This window comes from Notamacropus eugenii, chromosome 1 (assembly GCF_028372415.1).
Source record: "Notamacropus eugenii isolate mMacEug1 chromosome 1, mMacEug1.pri_v2, whole genome shotgun sequence".
In the NCBI taxonomy this organism is placed as follows: Eukaryota; Metazoa; Chordata; class Mammalia; order Diprotodontia; family Macropodidae; genus Notamacropus; species Notamacropus eugenii.
In genome coordinates, this window is record NC_092872.1 from 652,401,331 (window position 1) to 652,420,120 (window position 18,790).

Genomic DNA, 18,790 nt, shown 5'->3' on the forward strand with positions numbered 1-18,790 from the left:
CCCCCGGAAACATCACTGCCGTCAAAGTTTCAAGCTAATCTCCATCTCTTCTGCTTGCTCCTATATATTAAAAAAGCTTTTTTTTTGGTTTTGTTATAATACACAAACTAAATCTGTTCCATCAGGCATACCCCATGTAACACTGCTCTGACCAACACAACTTCACAATAATGGCATTTGCATATTATTACCAAATTCTACCTTAACATCATGAAACCTCACTGTAAACCTTGCTTGTTTGATCACCAGAGATAGAAATCAGGCATTTGGCAATGACAGAACTATCACTTGAACCCCAGCAACGATAACTATACAACAGCACTGCGTATTTTATTTTAGCTAATCTGCTTTTGTGGAACTGATTAACAACACTAAGCAAGTACAATGTGAGAAGATTTTTTAGAAAATGACTAACTTTTAATTTTTGGAAATACCTTTAAATATTTCACAAATTGCCTTTATATTTTCATTTATTAATCTGTTTCAACTAGTAAGTATTGAAGATTTTTTTACTTACATGGAGTTGACTTTATCTTCAGGACCTTGAACTTGGCCTTGTACTGTTCCTTGGCGAGTATTCCTAACCCAGCCAACAACTCCCATCTTCCTAGCTTCACCTTCTGTGTACTACACGAATAGGAAAACAAAAGAGAGATGGACAGTCCACTTGGCATCAAAACCCTAGATTCATAGCAAATTTGGTTTGAAAGTTCAAAGAACACTAACTTAAAGATTGTCATTTCTTCAGGTATATAATAGTGAACATTACATATTTGAAATACAGTAAAACTTCAATTAAACCTAAATGAATGGTATTTGTTATGCATTTCATCTAAAGCTGGCAGGGCTTTCAGACACCCTCTAATCTAATCCTCTCATTTTACAAAAGAGGGAACTGAAAGCCTAGGGAGTTAAGTGACTTATCCAAGATCTCACAGGTAGTAAGCATTACAAATGGGATTTAAAATTCTGTCTCTAGAGTCAGGGTTCTTTCCCTTTACACTACCCTCTGCCTCCAAACAAGGTAATTAGGAATTTATTTAAAAAGCAACTTCCATGTCATTTCTAGAGTAAATACATATCTAGCTTTATAATGACCTTTATATTATCAGATAATGATCTTTCACATTCAGAAGGACAGCTTGGAGGTAGTACAAGATTCTCAATCAAAGAAAGCTAATGTTTAGCATACACTACCTACCAAGGCAGGAAAGTACACACACACACACACACACACACACACACACACACACAAAATGTTATCAACTACTGCTTCAGCAACTTAGTGAATTAGGGTATTACCTACCATACTAGGATGTTATTCTGACATTTTCTTATTGTTTCTGGACTTGCAAAAAAGGCATACTGGACAACTTGCTTCTCTGTCTGCCCAAGATTTTCAAGTAGAGGACTGATATGGTTTACATATATATATATATATATATATATATATATATATATATATATATATATATATATATATATATATATATATATATATATATATATATATATACACACACACACACACACACACACACACACACACACACACACACACACACACACACACACATATATACATAATCTAGGGTTATCAATCTGGTAGTTTTGTAGAATACAAATGGAATATGAGAGAGACTAGAAACATGTGATAATTGGGCAATTCACTGGTGATCATCGTATTCTGTTAACCCTGAATCTTAATAACTGAGTCTGGGGTAAAAATTTAATTTGTATGGAGGGAAGGCAGAAGTCAAGGTTCGATAACTTTTGAAAAACATTGTGTTCCAACATTACTATTATGGATATATTTTGCAAGACTACACATGTATAACCTATATAGAATTGTTTGCCCTGTCCGTAGGATGGGGAGAGCAGAAGGGAAAGAATTTAGAACTCAAAGTTTTAAAAACAAATATTAAAAGTTGTTTTGACATGTAACGGGAAAAATAAAATACTAAATAAATACAAAGAGAAAGAAAAAAAGAAAAGTTGCTAAATTCTGATAGCAGAGATTAGGTCTTGAAGTAGCAATGGGGAATAAATAGTAAAAAGACAAAAACATTGTGTTGTACTTAGGAGTTCAAGGTAATGTAGAGCATTAGTTCTATAACATTCCTAATTAAATAAACTAATACAAACCAACAAAAGTTCTACAGCAAATATCCTAGATATAGACCAGTAGAGGATCTTATAGGTTACTGAGCCCAAACCTATCCTTTACAGATGAGGAAACCAAGGCCCAGAAAAGTTATATGACTTTCCCAATAACAAAAGTGTCTGAAGCAGAATTTAAACCTATGTTTTCTTGATTCCATATCCAGCTTTCATCATATCATACTGCCTCTCGGATCTACAATTCAATATAAGAGCTTTCTTTATTATGCTTAGGCATTAGAGAGCTGTCAGGGTGTCAAAAAAAAAAAAGTAATGAACTACATAAGCAAATTGTTTCTACAGACCAATGAAAAGGAATAGAAGTTGGTAAGAAGTAAGGTGATATGAAGAGCAAATGGAGCATAACCATGAGAGTAGTGTATGTAGTAACAGCAACATTGCTCTGAGAACAACTTTGAGGGACCAACTCATTCTGACCAATATAAATACCCAAATTAACCACAAGGATTCTATGAAGGAAATGCTGTTTGAATTCAGAGAAAAGAACTTGTGTTTAAGGGAAGCCATCCTTAAGTTGGGGGGAGGGGTGGGAGGGGGAGGGGGAAGTTACATGATAACTTTGTAGTATATTTGAAAGGAATAGCAAGTTGTACATAATGGGTCTGCAATTTCAGGTGCAATCCTCTGTTTTCTTATTCTACTTTATTATAGAAATGTTTGTTTTATTTCTTAAGTTCAGAATAAAATCAATAAACTTAATTTTTTAAAAAGAGGCAAGCTAATATTAGGACATAAAGATTTTGAAAACTACCTAATTTTTTGTTTCCAATCAGGTTTGTTAAAGTATTTCAATTACATTTTCCATGACTACACATAAATAATCTATATCAAATTGCTTTACCTCTCAGGGAGGGATTAGGGGAGGGGGAAAAATTTGGAACTCAAAATTTTTTTAAATTAATGTTAAAAATGTTTTTAAAGGTAATTGGAAAAATAAAATATTAAGAAATAACAAAAAATAAAATATTTCAATGGCTCCTGCCATTACCAGTTTACTTATTCACTTTCAATATCTGAATAATAAACTTTGAATTGTATAAAAAAACTACACTGTCTCAGACCAAAATGCCATAATTTGGGCTAGCCCTGCGCATTAAATAAATAAGTGTTCACCTGCACATAATTTGAGGGACAACAGAGAGACATGATACATCTCTGAACTTCCCCAATTAGGTATTAAATTGTGTTAAGCACTGCCCGTACCTATAGCTGACTTTAAGAAATTTATTGAACCAAACTCAATGCAACCAAAATTCGGAGGAAAGCAGAAAATTGGGAAAGAATTTTTACAGCTAATGTCAGTGATAGAGGCCTCATTTCTAGAATATATAGAGAACTGAGTCAAATGTACAAAAATATAAGTCATTCCCCAATTGATAAATGGTCAAAGGATATGAACAGGCAGTTTTCTGAGAAATTAAAGCTATCTATAGTCATATGAAAAAATGCTCTAAATCACTATTGATTAGAGAGATGCAAATCAAAACAACTCTGAGATACCACATCACACTTGTCAGATTGGCTAACATGACAAAACAGGAAGATGATAAATGTTGGAGAAGATGTGGGAGAGCTGGAACACTAATTCATTGTTGATGGAGCTGTGAACTGATCCAACCATTCTGGAGAGCAATTTGGAACTATGCCCAAAGAGCTATGAAAATATGCATACCCTTTGACCCAACAATACCGCTTCTAGGACTATATCCCCAAGAAATCATAAAAATGGGAAAGGGTCCCACATGTACAAAAATATTTATAGCAGCACTCTTTGTGGTGGCCAAAAACTGGAAATTAAGGGGATGCCCATCAATTGGGGAATGGCTAATAAATTATGGTTATATGAATGTAATGGAATACTATTGTGCCATAAGAAATGATGAACAGGAAGACTTCAGAGAGGCCTGGAAAGACTTATATGATCTGATGCTGAGCAAAAGGAGCAGAACCAGGAGAACTTTGTATACAGCAACAACCATGGTATGCAAAGATTTTTTCTGGTAGACTTAGAACTTCATTGCAATGCAAGGACCTAAAAAATTCCCAATGGTCTTTTAAGGCAAAATGCCTTCCACATGCAGAGAAAGAACTATGGAATTCAATCGCAGAATGTAGCAGATCATCTTCTTTTGTATTATGTTTTGGTTTGTTACATGAGTTCTCCCATTCATTTTGTTTCTTCTATGCAACATGACTATGGTGAAAATGTATGGAATAGGAATGTATGTGTAGAAGCCATATAAAATTGTATGCCATCTTGGGGAGGGAGGGGGGAGAGGGGAAAGGAGGGGTAGAAAGGGAAAAAAATCTAAGTTATATGGTAGTGATTATAGAACACTGAAAATATAATTAAAAATTGAAATTAAAATTAAAAAAAAATTCCTACATCTAATGCCTCCACTTCCTGACTACTTTCTTCAACTCCTTGCAATTAGGGTTCCACTCCCATCACTCCATTGAAATGGCTTTAGCAAAGGTCACTAATGGCCTCTTAATTACAAAACCCAATGGTCTTTTGTCAGTCTTCATGCACTTTAAAGTTTCTATATCTTCTGATCCTGATGACCAGCCTCTCCTCCTTGGAACTCTGTCCTACCCTACCCAGGGTATCACCTGAAACCACATTTACTATATCTCCTGTGCTGGCTCTTTGTCTTCTTCCTGACTCCTTTGTTAAGGACGTGGTCTTCACCATCATTTTAAAAATTACTGAATGCCTAAAATTATTAAATACCTTCTATGGCACTGGGTAGTGTTGCAGAAGAAAACATACAAACAAGGAAAGGAAATTATATAAATAGAATAGGAATACAATATTCAACCAGATGCAATAAACATTTCTCAAGCATCTACATAAGAAGAAAGGTAAATATTCCTATAGAGCTTAATAATGCTTTGAAAAAAAACAAGACAACCAAACAACAATACCAACTGCCAAAATTTATTCCTTAAAATATTTTGTTTTATAGGATCTAATGTTAATTCATCCCAAATTGCCTAAAATTAAGTTTAAATAGAAATCAATTATACTTCCAAGAGAAACTAAATAAAGATTGATTTCCACATACTATACCTAATATCTTTTCCCTCTACTAATACCTAATATAGCCATAACTTTATTAAAACATTGGACACCTTCTTCTGGTATTTAAATGCGTGCAGAAGTTCACTGTTTTCTAACATAAGACAGTTATAAAATGGATATGTGCAGAAGGGAAAAAGGGGACCTGGACTTTAATAATTCTCCCTTTTTTACTATTTAAATTTACAACATGTGCTGGAAAATAGTAGCTATGAGAACAAATTAGAAACCAGAATTTATTCAGTCTGCAAGAAAGAATGAAAAATGAATATCTTTAGCTCTATGAAAAGTGACTAACTTCTCTCTCTCCACTGAGGCAGAACTGCCAGGCCTAGAGGCCTGTGTGGGCTACCCGAGTCTTCTTACCTCACCTCCGAGGTCTTCGGCTGGCCACGCCGGATGCACATATGAGAGAAAGGACGTTCCAGAGTCTAACAAGGGTTGAGCTTTATTTCAGGGTCTCGGTTACAAGTGCAGGGAGGGTCTTCCTTAGGAGGAAGAGGGGGAGATTTCCTAAGGAGGCTAAGATCTTAAGGGATTGGAAGTAGAAGTACGAGTGGGGAGAGAGGGGGAGGGGAGAGAGGAAAGAAGAGAAGCGGAGCCTACTGTCCTCTTGGCTCCTCACGTGCTAAGTGAGCTTTCAGGCTTCCTTAATCCTACTTAACCTTCAGCCGCATAGTTTGCATCTGAATACCGTGCTGTTAGGTAACTAGGTGTGCCCAGATCCGAGACAATCTCGAGGGCGGGGAGATCTCTCTCCCATCACGTTTCTCCCATTACTCGAGATAGCTTGGTTCACCTCCATTCCCTGCCGTTTCCTGGGAGGGTCTCGTGAGAGCTCTAAGATTTAGAAGCTCCCACCTTTACCCGCCCGAGACTGTCCACACGGAATTGAGCTTCCAATCCCAACACAGAACAAAAGGGAATGATAGATTTTAATTTAATATGAAAGTAGAATTTTAAAAAAAATTCCCTGTTACAAAGGGAACATTTGTAATCTTTCCACTACTACAGATATAGTTTACTTAGCAATGTATATGACAAAGTGAAGATATTCTTGTGGAAAAGATGGAGATATGTGGGCTAATTAGTAATAGAATGACAGACTAGGTGCTGGTATACTAAATGTAAATGACCAGTGAGTAGACATGGGGTAGCTGGTGCCACAGTGGTAAGGTGACAGGCCTGGGATCAGGAAAACTCATCTTCCTGAGTTCAAATGCTTCTTCGTACATTTACCATGTAACCCTGGGCAAATCACTTAACCCTGTTTGCCTCAATTCCTCATCTGTAAAATGAACTGCAGAAAGAAATGGCAAGTGTCTTTGTCAAGTAAACCTCAAATGAGGTCACAAAGAGTCATACACAACTGAAATAACTGAACAACAATGAATGGACCTCATTGGACCTCATTGGACCTAAAAGTACTGAATTGTTATCAGTCTTGACATTATCATTAGAAACTCAGAAAATTAGAAACTGGAAGAAGGAAGGAAATAGCAGATAAATGAAAAGATGGCTCACAAGTTTTCCTTAGGGATATAAGAGAATCGTAAATTTGGCTTTACTGTACATCAAAGACAACAAGAATCACCATTTTGTAGGACCTTGGTAAACTCATATTGAAGCACTCAACTAAATGACATGCAAAAAGATTACCATGAAAATAGCTATAGGCTATGCACCAACCACTAGTTACAGAAGATCAAGAGGAGAGAAATTTTATGAATATCATTAAAACCTTCCAAGTGAAATCAATACATATTTTGATATTCAGTGATTTCAATGTAAAGATATTAACATGGGAGAATGGTAAAGAAGAAACTGGAAAACGTGAGGCAAGAATAAGGAATGAGGAATTGTTTTGTTTGACTGTACTTAATGGTTACAAGGGATGACTTTTATTTGAGAGAAGAGGATATATACTCATAGCATTTAAAAATTCACAGAAGTATATGGAATTTCAGAAGGGGACACAGAAGCAGGACAGTGTTGATACTATCATATTGAATTTAATATATACTTTAAAAACTTTAAAAAACCTTTTAAAAATAGTTATACATACTATTAACATTTTCTTGAACAATTCTCTTTTCTATATTATTTGCCTATTTAAGTGTTCATACTTGATCTTTCAATAAAAAATTAAGATACATGTGTGTGTATTTTTATATACATGCATACATACACACAATACTGTGTTATAATATGTGTCTGTGTGCATATCCTATCTAAAAATATATGGCATCCAGAACTTTTTGAAAGTGTGTGACTCAGATTACAGAATGCTATAATTCAGCTTCCAGAAGAGATGGAAACCCCTGCCCTATATAACATCATTCTTGCTTTTACAAGATTCATGCCTTTGTTCAAAGGGTGTATTTCTTTCCCCAGTGATCTCGTACTGTTTCCACTGCATATCTAGTCAACGTGAAAAAAGCCACATTTCATGTCTGATATTTAAAACTAATTTCTTTTGGGAGGGGGGAAGGCAAGGCAATTGGAGGTTAAGTGACTTGCCCAAGGTCACACAGCTAGTGTGTCAAGTGTCTGAGGCTGTATTTGAATTCAGGTCCTCCTGACTCCAGGGCCAGTACTCTACTCACTGCACCACCTAGCTTCCCCTTAAAACAATTTTTAAGAGAATCAGTCACAAGTATAAAGAAAGACATCTTTAAATTCACAGCAAGAATAAAAGAACTCATAATATTTGTTATTATTGAGAATATTTAATGTTCCTAAATCATAGCAAAACTCTAAAGAAAAAAATTATTTTTGAGGACACTATCTTAATCTTAATATTCTGTACTTACATGTAATGAGAGTAGTCCAGAGGCAAAGTATACTAATTAAATACTACAGGCTGTCAGTGAAACATGTAGTGAAACTCTGTGATTTTTGAACACTAATAGGAGAGTATAATGTTCTGTCATCAGAATATTAGTATTTTTTAAAATAAGAAAAAGAAAAAAGACTGTACTGACTTACCATTCTGAAGCAGACACCTGTTGGGGAAAAAGAGATAAAAAAGAAATATCAGTTTATCCTACTATAACAGAGTATTACCAGTTTACATGGTACTTTGATTAAATTTGCTTATTGACAAATGAAAAATTTTAAACTAATGTATTTAAGAGCCAATTATAAATAAAAGCTGATGATATTCATTTAGAATGTAGATACTGTTTGACTCTTCAAATTATATTTGATTCTTTTAATATGAAAATAGAAGGGGAAGAAAACTTTAAGAGAGAATACTAATGTTTTTTCCAAAGGTATTTTTAAGTGCTAAATAACACATCACATGTTTTATACAAAAAGCAAAGATGTTCATTGAAAGACACAAAACACTTCCAGTAAAATTAATTCATCTTCAAATTATACTTCCCAAATATAAATAAGACCAAATAGAGTAAAAACATTTATTTGAATTATACATTTTTATAAACTCCAGAACTAATCAAGTATATGTGCTTATTAATATATGTAAGTATAACCTAATAAGAAATAGAGAGAATCACAGGAAATAGCATTGATAATTTTGATTACATGAAATTTAAAAGTTTATGTTCAAACAAAACCAATGCAGCCAAAATTTGAAGGAAAGTAGGAAACGCGGATAAAAAATTTATACCTAATTTCTCTGAGAAAGGCCTCATTTTTCAAATGTACAGGGAACTGAATCAAATTTATGAAAATAAGGGCCATTCTCCAACTGATAAATAGTCAAAGGATATGAACAGGCAATTTTCAGAAGAAATCAAAGCTATGAATAGTCACATTAAATCACTATAGATTAGAGAAATGCAAATTAAAACAACACTGAGACACTACCTCTCAGATCAGCTAACATAACAGAAGAGGGAAATTGACATGCTAGAGAGAATGTGGAAAAATTGGTACATTAATGTATTGTTGATGGAGTTGTGAACTGGATCCAAACATTCTGGAGAACAACCAAAAGGGTGGTAAAGCTGGGTGTACCCTTTGACTCATTAATACCACTACTAGGTCTGTATCCCAAACAGAGCAAACCAAAGGGAAAAGGACCTATTTGTACAAAAATATTTATGGTAGCTCTTTTTGTTGGAGGGAAAGAATTGGAAATTGAGGGGATGCCCATCAGCTGGGGAATGCTTAAGCAAGTTATGGTATATGAATATGAAGGAATACTACTGTGCTATAAGAAATGATGAGGGGGATGGTTTCAGAAAAATCTAAGAAGACTAATATTAACTGTTACAAAGTAAATTAGCAGAACTAAGAGAACATTGTATATGTAACAACAATATTGTTGATGATAATCTGTGAATGACATAGCTATTTTGATTAATACAATGATCTAAGATAATTCCAAAGTATCCATGATGAAAAATGCTATCTACCACTGGAATGAGAACTGAAGAATCCTTTTTTTTAGTTTCTTTATGTTTCTTTTTATTGTTGTTGTTTTTTGCAACATGGATACTATATAAATATGCTTTTCATGACTCCACATATATAATTGCTATCCTATTGTTTGTAGAAGGGGAGAAGAGAATTTGGAACTTAATTTTTAAAAAAATTAATGGTAAAATAAATAAATTTTAACATAGACATAAGTACCTTGGCTATTGAAACCTCAGTATTAATGGTAATTTATTCAACTGCAGTGAAAAACTCTTTTAATCTTTCTGGTTTAGATTATGTAAAAGTGGCATTTTTAGTCATGTGTATACCTCAGTAGGGCTGCTAATATAACATCCAGGCCCTTCTGACATTTATGAATCCCACAGCTCCTTTAAACCATTTACACACTATGATGACAGAGAAACCATCTGCTCTAAGGTGATAAGTTAATATGTTCTGAAGGATTTTTAAAGTAATTTCTACTCAGAAGCAATCTTCTAAGTCTATCCTTTGAAGTTAAATTCTTTACTCTGATGAATTTATTTTTGCATTGAGATACCCTAAGAAATCAATGAATCAGGCAAATTTAAACCCAATTAAGCATATTAACAAATATGATTCAGCTACTGAAAATAATTTGATAATATAATCACTTTATAAATAACCTGTAGTGCCCAAAGCAGTAAAAGATGGAAATATATATATGAAAATGCATATTTATTAAATATATTATATACATAAATTTATATAGAGAGATTTCATACATATATGTGTATATATGTACATATGTGTGCAAATATACATATATATTCACTATTAGGGGAATTGTGAACTAATTCAGCCATTCTAGAGAACAATTTGGAACTCTGCCCAAATAGCTAAAAAATTATAGGTTACCATTGCACACACAGAGAATCACAGGGCAGAAAAGAATTTTGCCTAGTAACATGGTTAAATCATGACACAGAATGGCATATCCATAAAGGGTTTTGAGATGCTGGGCACAAATTTTTTCACCACATTCCCAAATTCTAGAATTATGAGATAACCCTTAAAGCTTAAAAAAAATCATCTCACTTCACTGGGTCTCAGTTTCATTTGTAAGCTGAAAGAATTAAACTGGCCTGAAGGTTGATTCTAATTCTAAATTCTATGATACTATTAGATAATTGTGGGGCGCACAAATGGAAGTACTATTTTACAAAATGACTAGTCTGGGTTTCATCATGCCCTCCAGGAACCTCATCATCCTGCAAGACTATATCAACCTTAGAATTCATACCTCATCAGTAACCCTTCCCTCCCTCTGACTGGAAAAGGTGGAAGGTAAAAAGGAGAAAACTCCGCTCACAACCTCCATTTAGGGAGGGCACCCAGACTATTTCTTCATTTCCTGCCTGCCTAAATTCCTCTGTACTTCCTTATTTCTACATCTGGGTACCTTCCTTCCTCCCCTCTTCAGCTTCCTTTTTCATTTATTGTCTTCCCATAGTGGACTGTGAGCTACTTGAGAGCAAGAATGGTCTTTTACCTTTCTTTGTATACTTAGAGTTTAGAACAGTATCTGGCACACAGTAGGCACTCAATAAATGTTTACTGATTGATAGTTATGTGGTAAGCACTCAGTATTTTTTTGATTCATCCATCTAGCAATCCATTCATTCGTATAAATTGTGGCCAAACTTAAGAAGGGGATCTAAAATAAGTGTCTCCACTTAAAAGTTGATTTAAGAATCATCAGCATAGAGATGATAGTTATATATAATATCTATCTTTGCTGACCTCTAGTCTCACATCACCAACTGCCTACTGGATATCATAACATGAATATCCCATAGAAATCTTAAATTCAGCAAGTCTAAAACTGAACTCATTATATTTTCTCTTAACCCCTCCTTTCTTTTCAACTTCCCTATTACTATTGAAGACACCACCATTCTCTCAGTCATCTAAGCTTGCAACCTACATATCATCCTTGACTCTTCTATCTCACCCTCCATATCCAATTTTTTGCCAAGACCTGCTGATTTTACCTTTGTAATATTTCTCAAATATACCCCCTTCTCTCCTCTGACATGACCACCAGTCTGGTGGAGACCTTCATCACCTCATGCCTGGACTACTGTAATACCCTGTAGGGATAGTTAGTGTCTGCTGCCACAAGTCTCTCCTACTCTAGTCTCATCCTCCATTTAACTGCCAAAGTGATTTTCCTAATGGGCAGATCTGCCTACCTTCCTATTCCATAAACTCCAATGGCTCCCTAACATCTGAAGAATCAAATATAAAATCTTCTATTTAGTGTTCAAAACCCAGATTATGAATAATGTCTTCCCCACCTTACACCTTACAGTCTTCTTATACCTAACACTCATTTCCTCCTCCCCCCCCCCCACCCCCAGTACTCTGAGATTTATTGACACTGACCTCCTTTGCTGTTCTTCACATATGAAACTCCCTCTCTAAACTTTGGACATTTTTCACTAGCTGTCTACTATACCAGAATGTTCTCCTTCTTCATCTCTATTTCCTGGTTTCATTGGATTCTTTCAAATTCCAGCTAAAATTTCATCTTCTACAAGAAACTTTTCCCAATCTTTTAATTATAGTAGCTCTATTGATTTTTCCCAATTTAACCTGTATGTAGCTTATTTGTAGATAATTTTTTGAATGTTGTCTCTCCCACTAGAGTGTGAGCTTCTTGAAAGCAAGAATTGCCTTTTGCCTTTCTTTTTATCCCTACAGTTTAGAATAGGGTCTGACACATTAGATGCTTAATAAATGTTAATTGACTGACTGACTAGTTCCAGCAAGACTCAGATAAATTCATATATAAAGCATTCCACAAAGATTATTGACATAAATTGGAGTGCATAGGGGTACAGGTCTAACTTTTGAATTTACTCTGATGTATAAAAAACTGCCCTTTTTCAGAACACTCCTTGGTACCACTCTGAAATAGAATTCAAAATTTCAGTATTCTTTTATTGTTATGTTTACATCTGTCAGTTTATATTTATGTAGCTGAACTGTGTTGCCTGGGGAATTACTTGCTCTTCTCATGTACTATATCTCCCAGAAGGCTGTGAATGCTAAGTATATATGAAAGTTAATTCCCCAGGAGCTTCTTGGAAATGAAGACATCACTGGTCAAAGAACACAATGGAATCAAGATCTGTACTGCTCCACACCACTGTTGTCATTAGTTTTGTGCATCGTGAGCTACACTGTGCATCAGCCTTTGGGAATACTTGAACTGGGTCCAAATCTTAGCTCTGCCACTTAAGAATTATGTGGCTTTAAGCAAGTTATTTAACCTCTGTAAGCTTCAGCTTCTTCATCTTATAGATGAGGGAATTGGACTAGATGTTTTCTAAGATCCCATCTAATCTGTCCATGGATCCCCAAGAAATCTGTAGATCTCAGCTTAAGAACCCCTGACCTAAAGGGGAAAGCCTGATCAGACCAGAAAACAATAAGACTAATGACTAACTCAATTAATGGTAGTTTCTCTTGAACTGATAGAAAAGAGACTCTTTAAAAGAAGTAGTTAAAGAGGGATTAAATGGCTTTAGGAGAATTATTTTTTGAGGTGTACCAATTTTGTTGTTCAGTTGTTTCAGCTATATTTAACTCTTCATGCCCCTGTTTGGAGTTGCTTGGCAAAGTTACTAGAGTGATGTGCCATTTCTTTCTTCAGTTCATTTTAAGATGAGAAAACTGAGGCAAACAGTATTAAGTGACTTGCTCAGAGTCACACCACCAATAAATGTGTACGGCTGGATTTGAACTCAGGCCTTCCTGACTTCAGGCCCTGCACTCTATCCATGGCACCCCAGAGTTCCCTAGGGTGTGCCAATTTAGTGACTATTACTATTTGATAAACAGAATTATTGTCTAGACTTTCTACCCCATGCTCTTTTTCATGTTTTGTTTCAATTATGGAATTTGTCACTGTTCTTGAACCCTAATCACTAACTTGGAAATACTTGGGTATAGGGATTTTTAAATGTAAGATACATTTCTTTTAGCTTTTCTCTCCAAGCAGAGATGCTTTGAATTATTTAATTAACAAATTTGTCTCTGGCACATTTGTACCTAAAACATAGAGTACAGACTTTTTTTTCCCATAGCTAAGTGGTGAATTTGGACTTAGATACGCCATACTTGACAAAAACCAGCATGACTTGGGACCCCCTACTCTGAAAGACTTCCATGACCAACTAAATAGAGGTAAGGAACCTTTTAAATTCTTATAGGAAGACTTTATTTATTTGAGGGATTTTTTAAGGGTATAGTGGCTCAGTTTTATTGATTCTTTATGTAGTCTCACAGAATTGGAAAATATAAGAAAAGACCAAGTCTGTCAGACACAGTAAGAAATATTTGTTCATGTTTCTATTCATAATAATATCTATCACATCCCACATTATTCATGTGTGTGGATTTATTCTGAATTTACATACATAGTATACCAGTAATGAGTAAAATCAACTACACAGAAAAACTGGGAAGCTGCTGAAAAATACCCAGAGGAGCTGGAATAAGAGGAATTTGGGCATTAATAAGCTGCAAAACTATTCAAGTAGTGGCTAAGGCCAGGATCCTGTTGGGCAATGAGGTCTCAAGTTATATTCCCAGTTGGGTGAGCCTTTAATTGAATTTCACTGATTGGTGTGGTTTCGAGGGGCATTGCTTATTTTTTGGACAGACTCCCCCTTACTAATAAGAGAATATCCAGAGGTATGCTGGTAAATGTTTAACATTTGACTGTCTGAAAAAACAATGTACAAATGAAACATCTTTAAGTTTAACCTGCATTATTAATACTTCCTACATCACTTCCTTAAATACAGACAATAAATAAAAGAATAAATTAAGCTATGATTTGTAGCATTTGCCAGCACCAAAACAAACTGGATTCAGCATATTCAAGTAACCAACAACAAGGTCAGAGGGTCCTCTAGCGTAAGACATGAGGCTCCTAACGATAGATATGCCTTTGTAACAGAAAGGACTATAAAAATGCAGATCAACAATAAAGGCTACAGAAACAAGACCAGATTTCTTGTTTTCTGGATGATGATTAGAGCCATTGGCCAGTGAAATACAGAATTATGTTTCTCCTGTCATTGAGATCTAAAGCTAGAGTCCCCAAGTAGTTGAGAATGCAATTAGGCTCTTTTACAGGGTTGATGGGCTTTGAGAAGAGGTCCTTCCCAATACAAGTTAGGTCCGACTTGGGTGTCCAACTTTGGAAAAGGGTGGAGAGGGCCTTAGTATAGGGAAGAGAGCATATAAAAATACAACTGTTCCAGGAAAGGTCAGCATTTATTTCTGTTACTTCAGAAATAAAGTTTGCAAATTCCTACACAAATTGAATTGGTATTTCAGGCTAACACTTTTCAGAGGAAGAATCCTTTAATCTAAAATAACAGTCCACTCAATAGACTTGTGGAGGATTATGTGAATGGTTGTTTGCAATAAAATATTTATTTTTATTATGTCAGACTGTTGATATTTGTTCCATAAAAGGGTGTTTAATTCCTAAAGACAAAAAAATTAAGCTAGTTTAAAAGTTTTTCTCTTCAGAGAATCCAAAAAGTAGAGAACCCTCTAAATTTGCTTTTGAAGATTTCAGGGCTCAAGAAACCCATCACGTAGGTAGTATCTTTTTAACATTTTCCCTTTTTCTCCAACATGAAGGGGGCTTCTTTAACTCTTAGAAAAATAGCCTTAAGGAGAGGTGTGCTTTAAGGGAGAAAGATCATAAAAAGTTTTTTTTTTAAAGTTCATACTTTGTTTTTTGTAGAGAGAAAAGAAAGATTTGCTGGATGCCGGTGGATTTTTTTGAATGATTTGGCAGAATTTACTTGCCTGGTATATTAATAACAATCAACTAAAAGGAATAGGACAGCCTATGAAGTTGGCAGAATATAAAAAAGCAAATTGAAAATATTAGAGGGAAGAGAGACAGAAAGAGAAAGAGAGAGAGAGACAGAGAGAAAGAGAAAGGCAGAGAGAGAGAGAGAGAGAGAGAGACGGGGAGAGAGAGAGATTGTATCAGATAAATCTGGAAGTTTCACCTCTGATTGCTCAGGAGTGAAGTTAAGCAATGGATTTGAGATGTATAAGAAAACTATGCTTGTTCAGTGACAGATTCAGTGGAGAAAAAATACATAAGACTAGTAAAGCAACTGGAACATTTGAAAGCAGTGAAGTATAAGGTAAAGAAATTAAATGAAAAACTGAAACAATACAAAGAAATGCAAGTCTGTGATTTACCAGAATCATTCTAGGTTAATCAGTCATCTACAGGGAAAGAAAGACTTATAAGCAGCTTAAACTGACAGTCTAATCTTGAAGCTGAATTAAAAAATAGAATAAGAAAAAGAAAAAGATACTCTTGACACTAGACCTACGCCTATAACAAATACACAAAAGGATAGGTATGTTTGTAAGCTGCTGCTTACAAAGAAGACAGTAGTAGGCAGGGAAAGACTAAAGATTAGTGAGAAAGCCAGTATTATGATGGAAATAATCTTCTGGAAAGGGGAAAATCAAATGGGGATAATCTGTGTTATGGATAGTAATGGCAGCACATTTTATAGCTAGGAGGTTAAAGTGATAATTATTCTATACTGCAACCAGAATCAAAAAAATAAAACTCAGAGATACAAGCATGGAATGTTTTTCTGTGTAGATAATTTAGAGATGTATTCAACTGTTAATTTTATTAGACTGTAAATAATGTTTGCTTCACATTTTATATTTTATTTCATTAGATTGTTTTGTTCTATATATACAAGTTTTTTGCACTATAATTTTAGAAAAGAGACATAAAAAAGGGCTACTAATATTTGAGAATGATACCTAGAATAGGACATATTTATCCAAGTAATCAATCTCTTCTATTGACCTTTGATCAAAAACAAAGGAAAATCCTTACAAGAGGTTACAGAGATTGAAAGATTTTAGGGAAATGACTTTTCAGGGTGCAGTAAAAATTAAGTGAATACTTTTCTAATTGATGAATTAAAACTACTGCCTAGACTTTGTTCCTGTTTGATCTTGGTTGTGGAATTTATCTTTGTCCTTAAATGATAAATTTTAACATGAAAAAGGCTTGGATAGAGAAATTTTGAAAGGCAGAATGGATTTCTTTCCCTTTTGATTTTCTCTAAGAAGAGATACTTAGAATTAATTAATTTGTCTTTAGTAGACTTGTGTCTAAAACACAGTAAAAAGTTTTCTCCCATAATATGCAACTTTGTTCAGCATATATATATATATATACATATATATATATATGAAAGGAATAAAGGCACTAGCAGCTAGAGGGATGAGGAAAGGATTCAGAGGGAAAGGAATAATTGAGTTGAGCCTCAAGGAAAATCAGGGTTCGGAAAGATGACATAATGAAAGAAAGAGCATCATAGGAATAGTAAAAAGATGAGAAATGGAGCATCATATGCATGGAACAGCAAGCAGACTAATACAGCTGGACCACAGGGTAAATGGAGAATGTCTAACTCTGGAAAGGGAGCCACACTGAGAAGAGCTTTAAATGCCAGACAGAGGAATTTATATTTGATCCCAGAGTACACAGATATTCCATGATATATTCCATGATTCATAGCTATACAGCATTCCTGGGAGAATACTGGTGTTTAAAAATAAATTGTGTGTCAGAGTAGCTTATAGTTGTTGATACTGAAGCACAATTTCTAATCATTTACTCCAGCTTACTCTTTCCTTCTTATTCATTTCTGAACCCAGACCATTGTCCATTTGTAGTGATTGTCCAAGACTTATCTACTGATACATTAGCCTAGTGAACTTTCTATCCAACTGCATGTCATAATCTGGGCAACAGACACTCTACATGCCTCACTATGGAGGCTCTGGGGTTTGATGTAATCAGAATGCCATAAATAAACAAGAGCTTATGGACTACCTCCTGATATATAAGGAATCCCTTCTGGATTTTGGTCTCTACACAAAATATATTCCATAATAATTGTGAGTATACAGATTCCTATTTTATTCCTCACTTAATGTTGATAATCAGAAGGTCACTGAAGAAAACTATTTCTGCAATTACATCTATTACCATGTATAAAGGTCACACTTTGTTGGAGAAGAGCCTAAAGGTAAAAAACTGTTGTTATTAACAAATTTTGCAGGATCACACTTTCTCTATACCTCTCAGTCAATTATGTGGCTGAAGTTCAGATCTGTAATAAAATATGATTTGTGAAATGTTGACTATTCCATCCTCATACCCTTGATACATGTTAGTTAGAAATAAGAAAGTATGCATGTGGGTCAATAGTTGCTGATGCTTTTTCAAAAAGCTTTCAGGGTAACAATACTGTCTGACTTTTTCTAGTATTTTGTATTTTCATCTCTTTGAAATGTTTCTTAAAAATCAACCCCTTGATGCTTTCAAAATTGTGTCACTTCCAGCAGAAATCTCTTCTGTTGGTTGCTTGACTTGGTCCAACTTCATCTTCTTTAGTTCCATTTTCATATATTACATTAGCTATAGAGGTGAGGAGTCTAACCATTCCACTGTCATCCATGACAGAAGACTAGACTACAAGAGGAATACTGACACATCAGTTTCATTTTCTACCTAATTGCTACCCTTCCAGTTTTATATATAAATGCTCTTGAATCAATCTAGCTTAGCTGTTATCTCATGGCAGCTTTTTTCAGGTTCAATTTACCCTCAATTTTTTTCCACATTTATTATATTTTTAATTTATAAAATCAAACAAACATTTCCACAACATAGAATAATAAAAATATGATTGCATATTAAACTAAAATTTATTATATATGACTTGCTTTTCAATATTATATATTAAGTATAATTATTGTGCTTCGTTCTCAAAGAGGACCAAAATGACATCACCATGATAAACTGAAATTTCATTGTGTCCAACTGTGGACACGTGTCCAATTGTGGCTGATCAGACCAATACAAGCCTGGAATGCTCTACTACAGATTGGGCACAGATATTCCATGTGAATATTTGGGGTGGTTACTCCAAATCTGCACATTCTACGTTTTCTTTGTGCTTTCTCAATTCTGCTTTGCTCACAGAGAACAGAACCTTTTCTGATGTGGGC

General features: G+C 34.7%; 1 protein-coding gene across 1 annotated transcript in view; it reads right to left on the reverse strand.

Moving 5' to 3' along the window:
• The window catches only part of ACYP2 (acylphosphatase 2), a 227,088-nt gene that overhangs the window by 194,645 nt on the left and 13,653 nt on the right, over positions 1–18,790 (reverse strand). Inside the window, exons 2-3 of the mRNA XM_072635569.1 lie at positions 8,252–8,268; positions 518–627 (exon numbers count right to left, since the gene is read on the reverse strand). Coding sequence (XP_072491670.1) covers positions 518–627; positions 8,252–8,268 — 127 coding nt within the window. The remainder of the gene's footprint in view (positions 1–517; positions 628–8,251; positions 8,269–18,790) is intronic.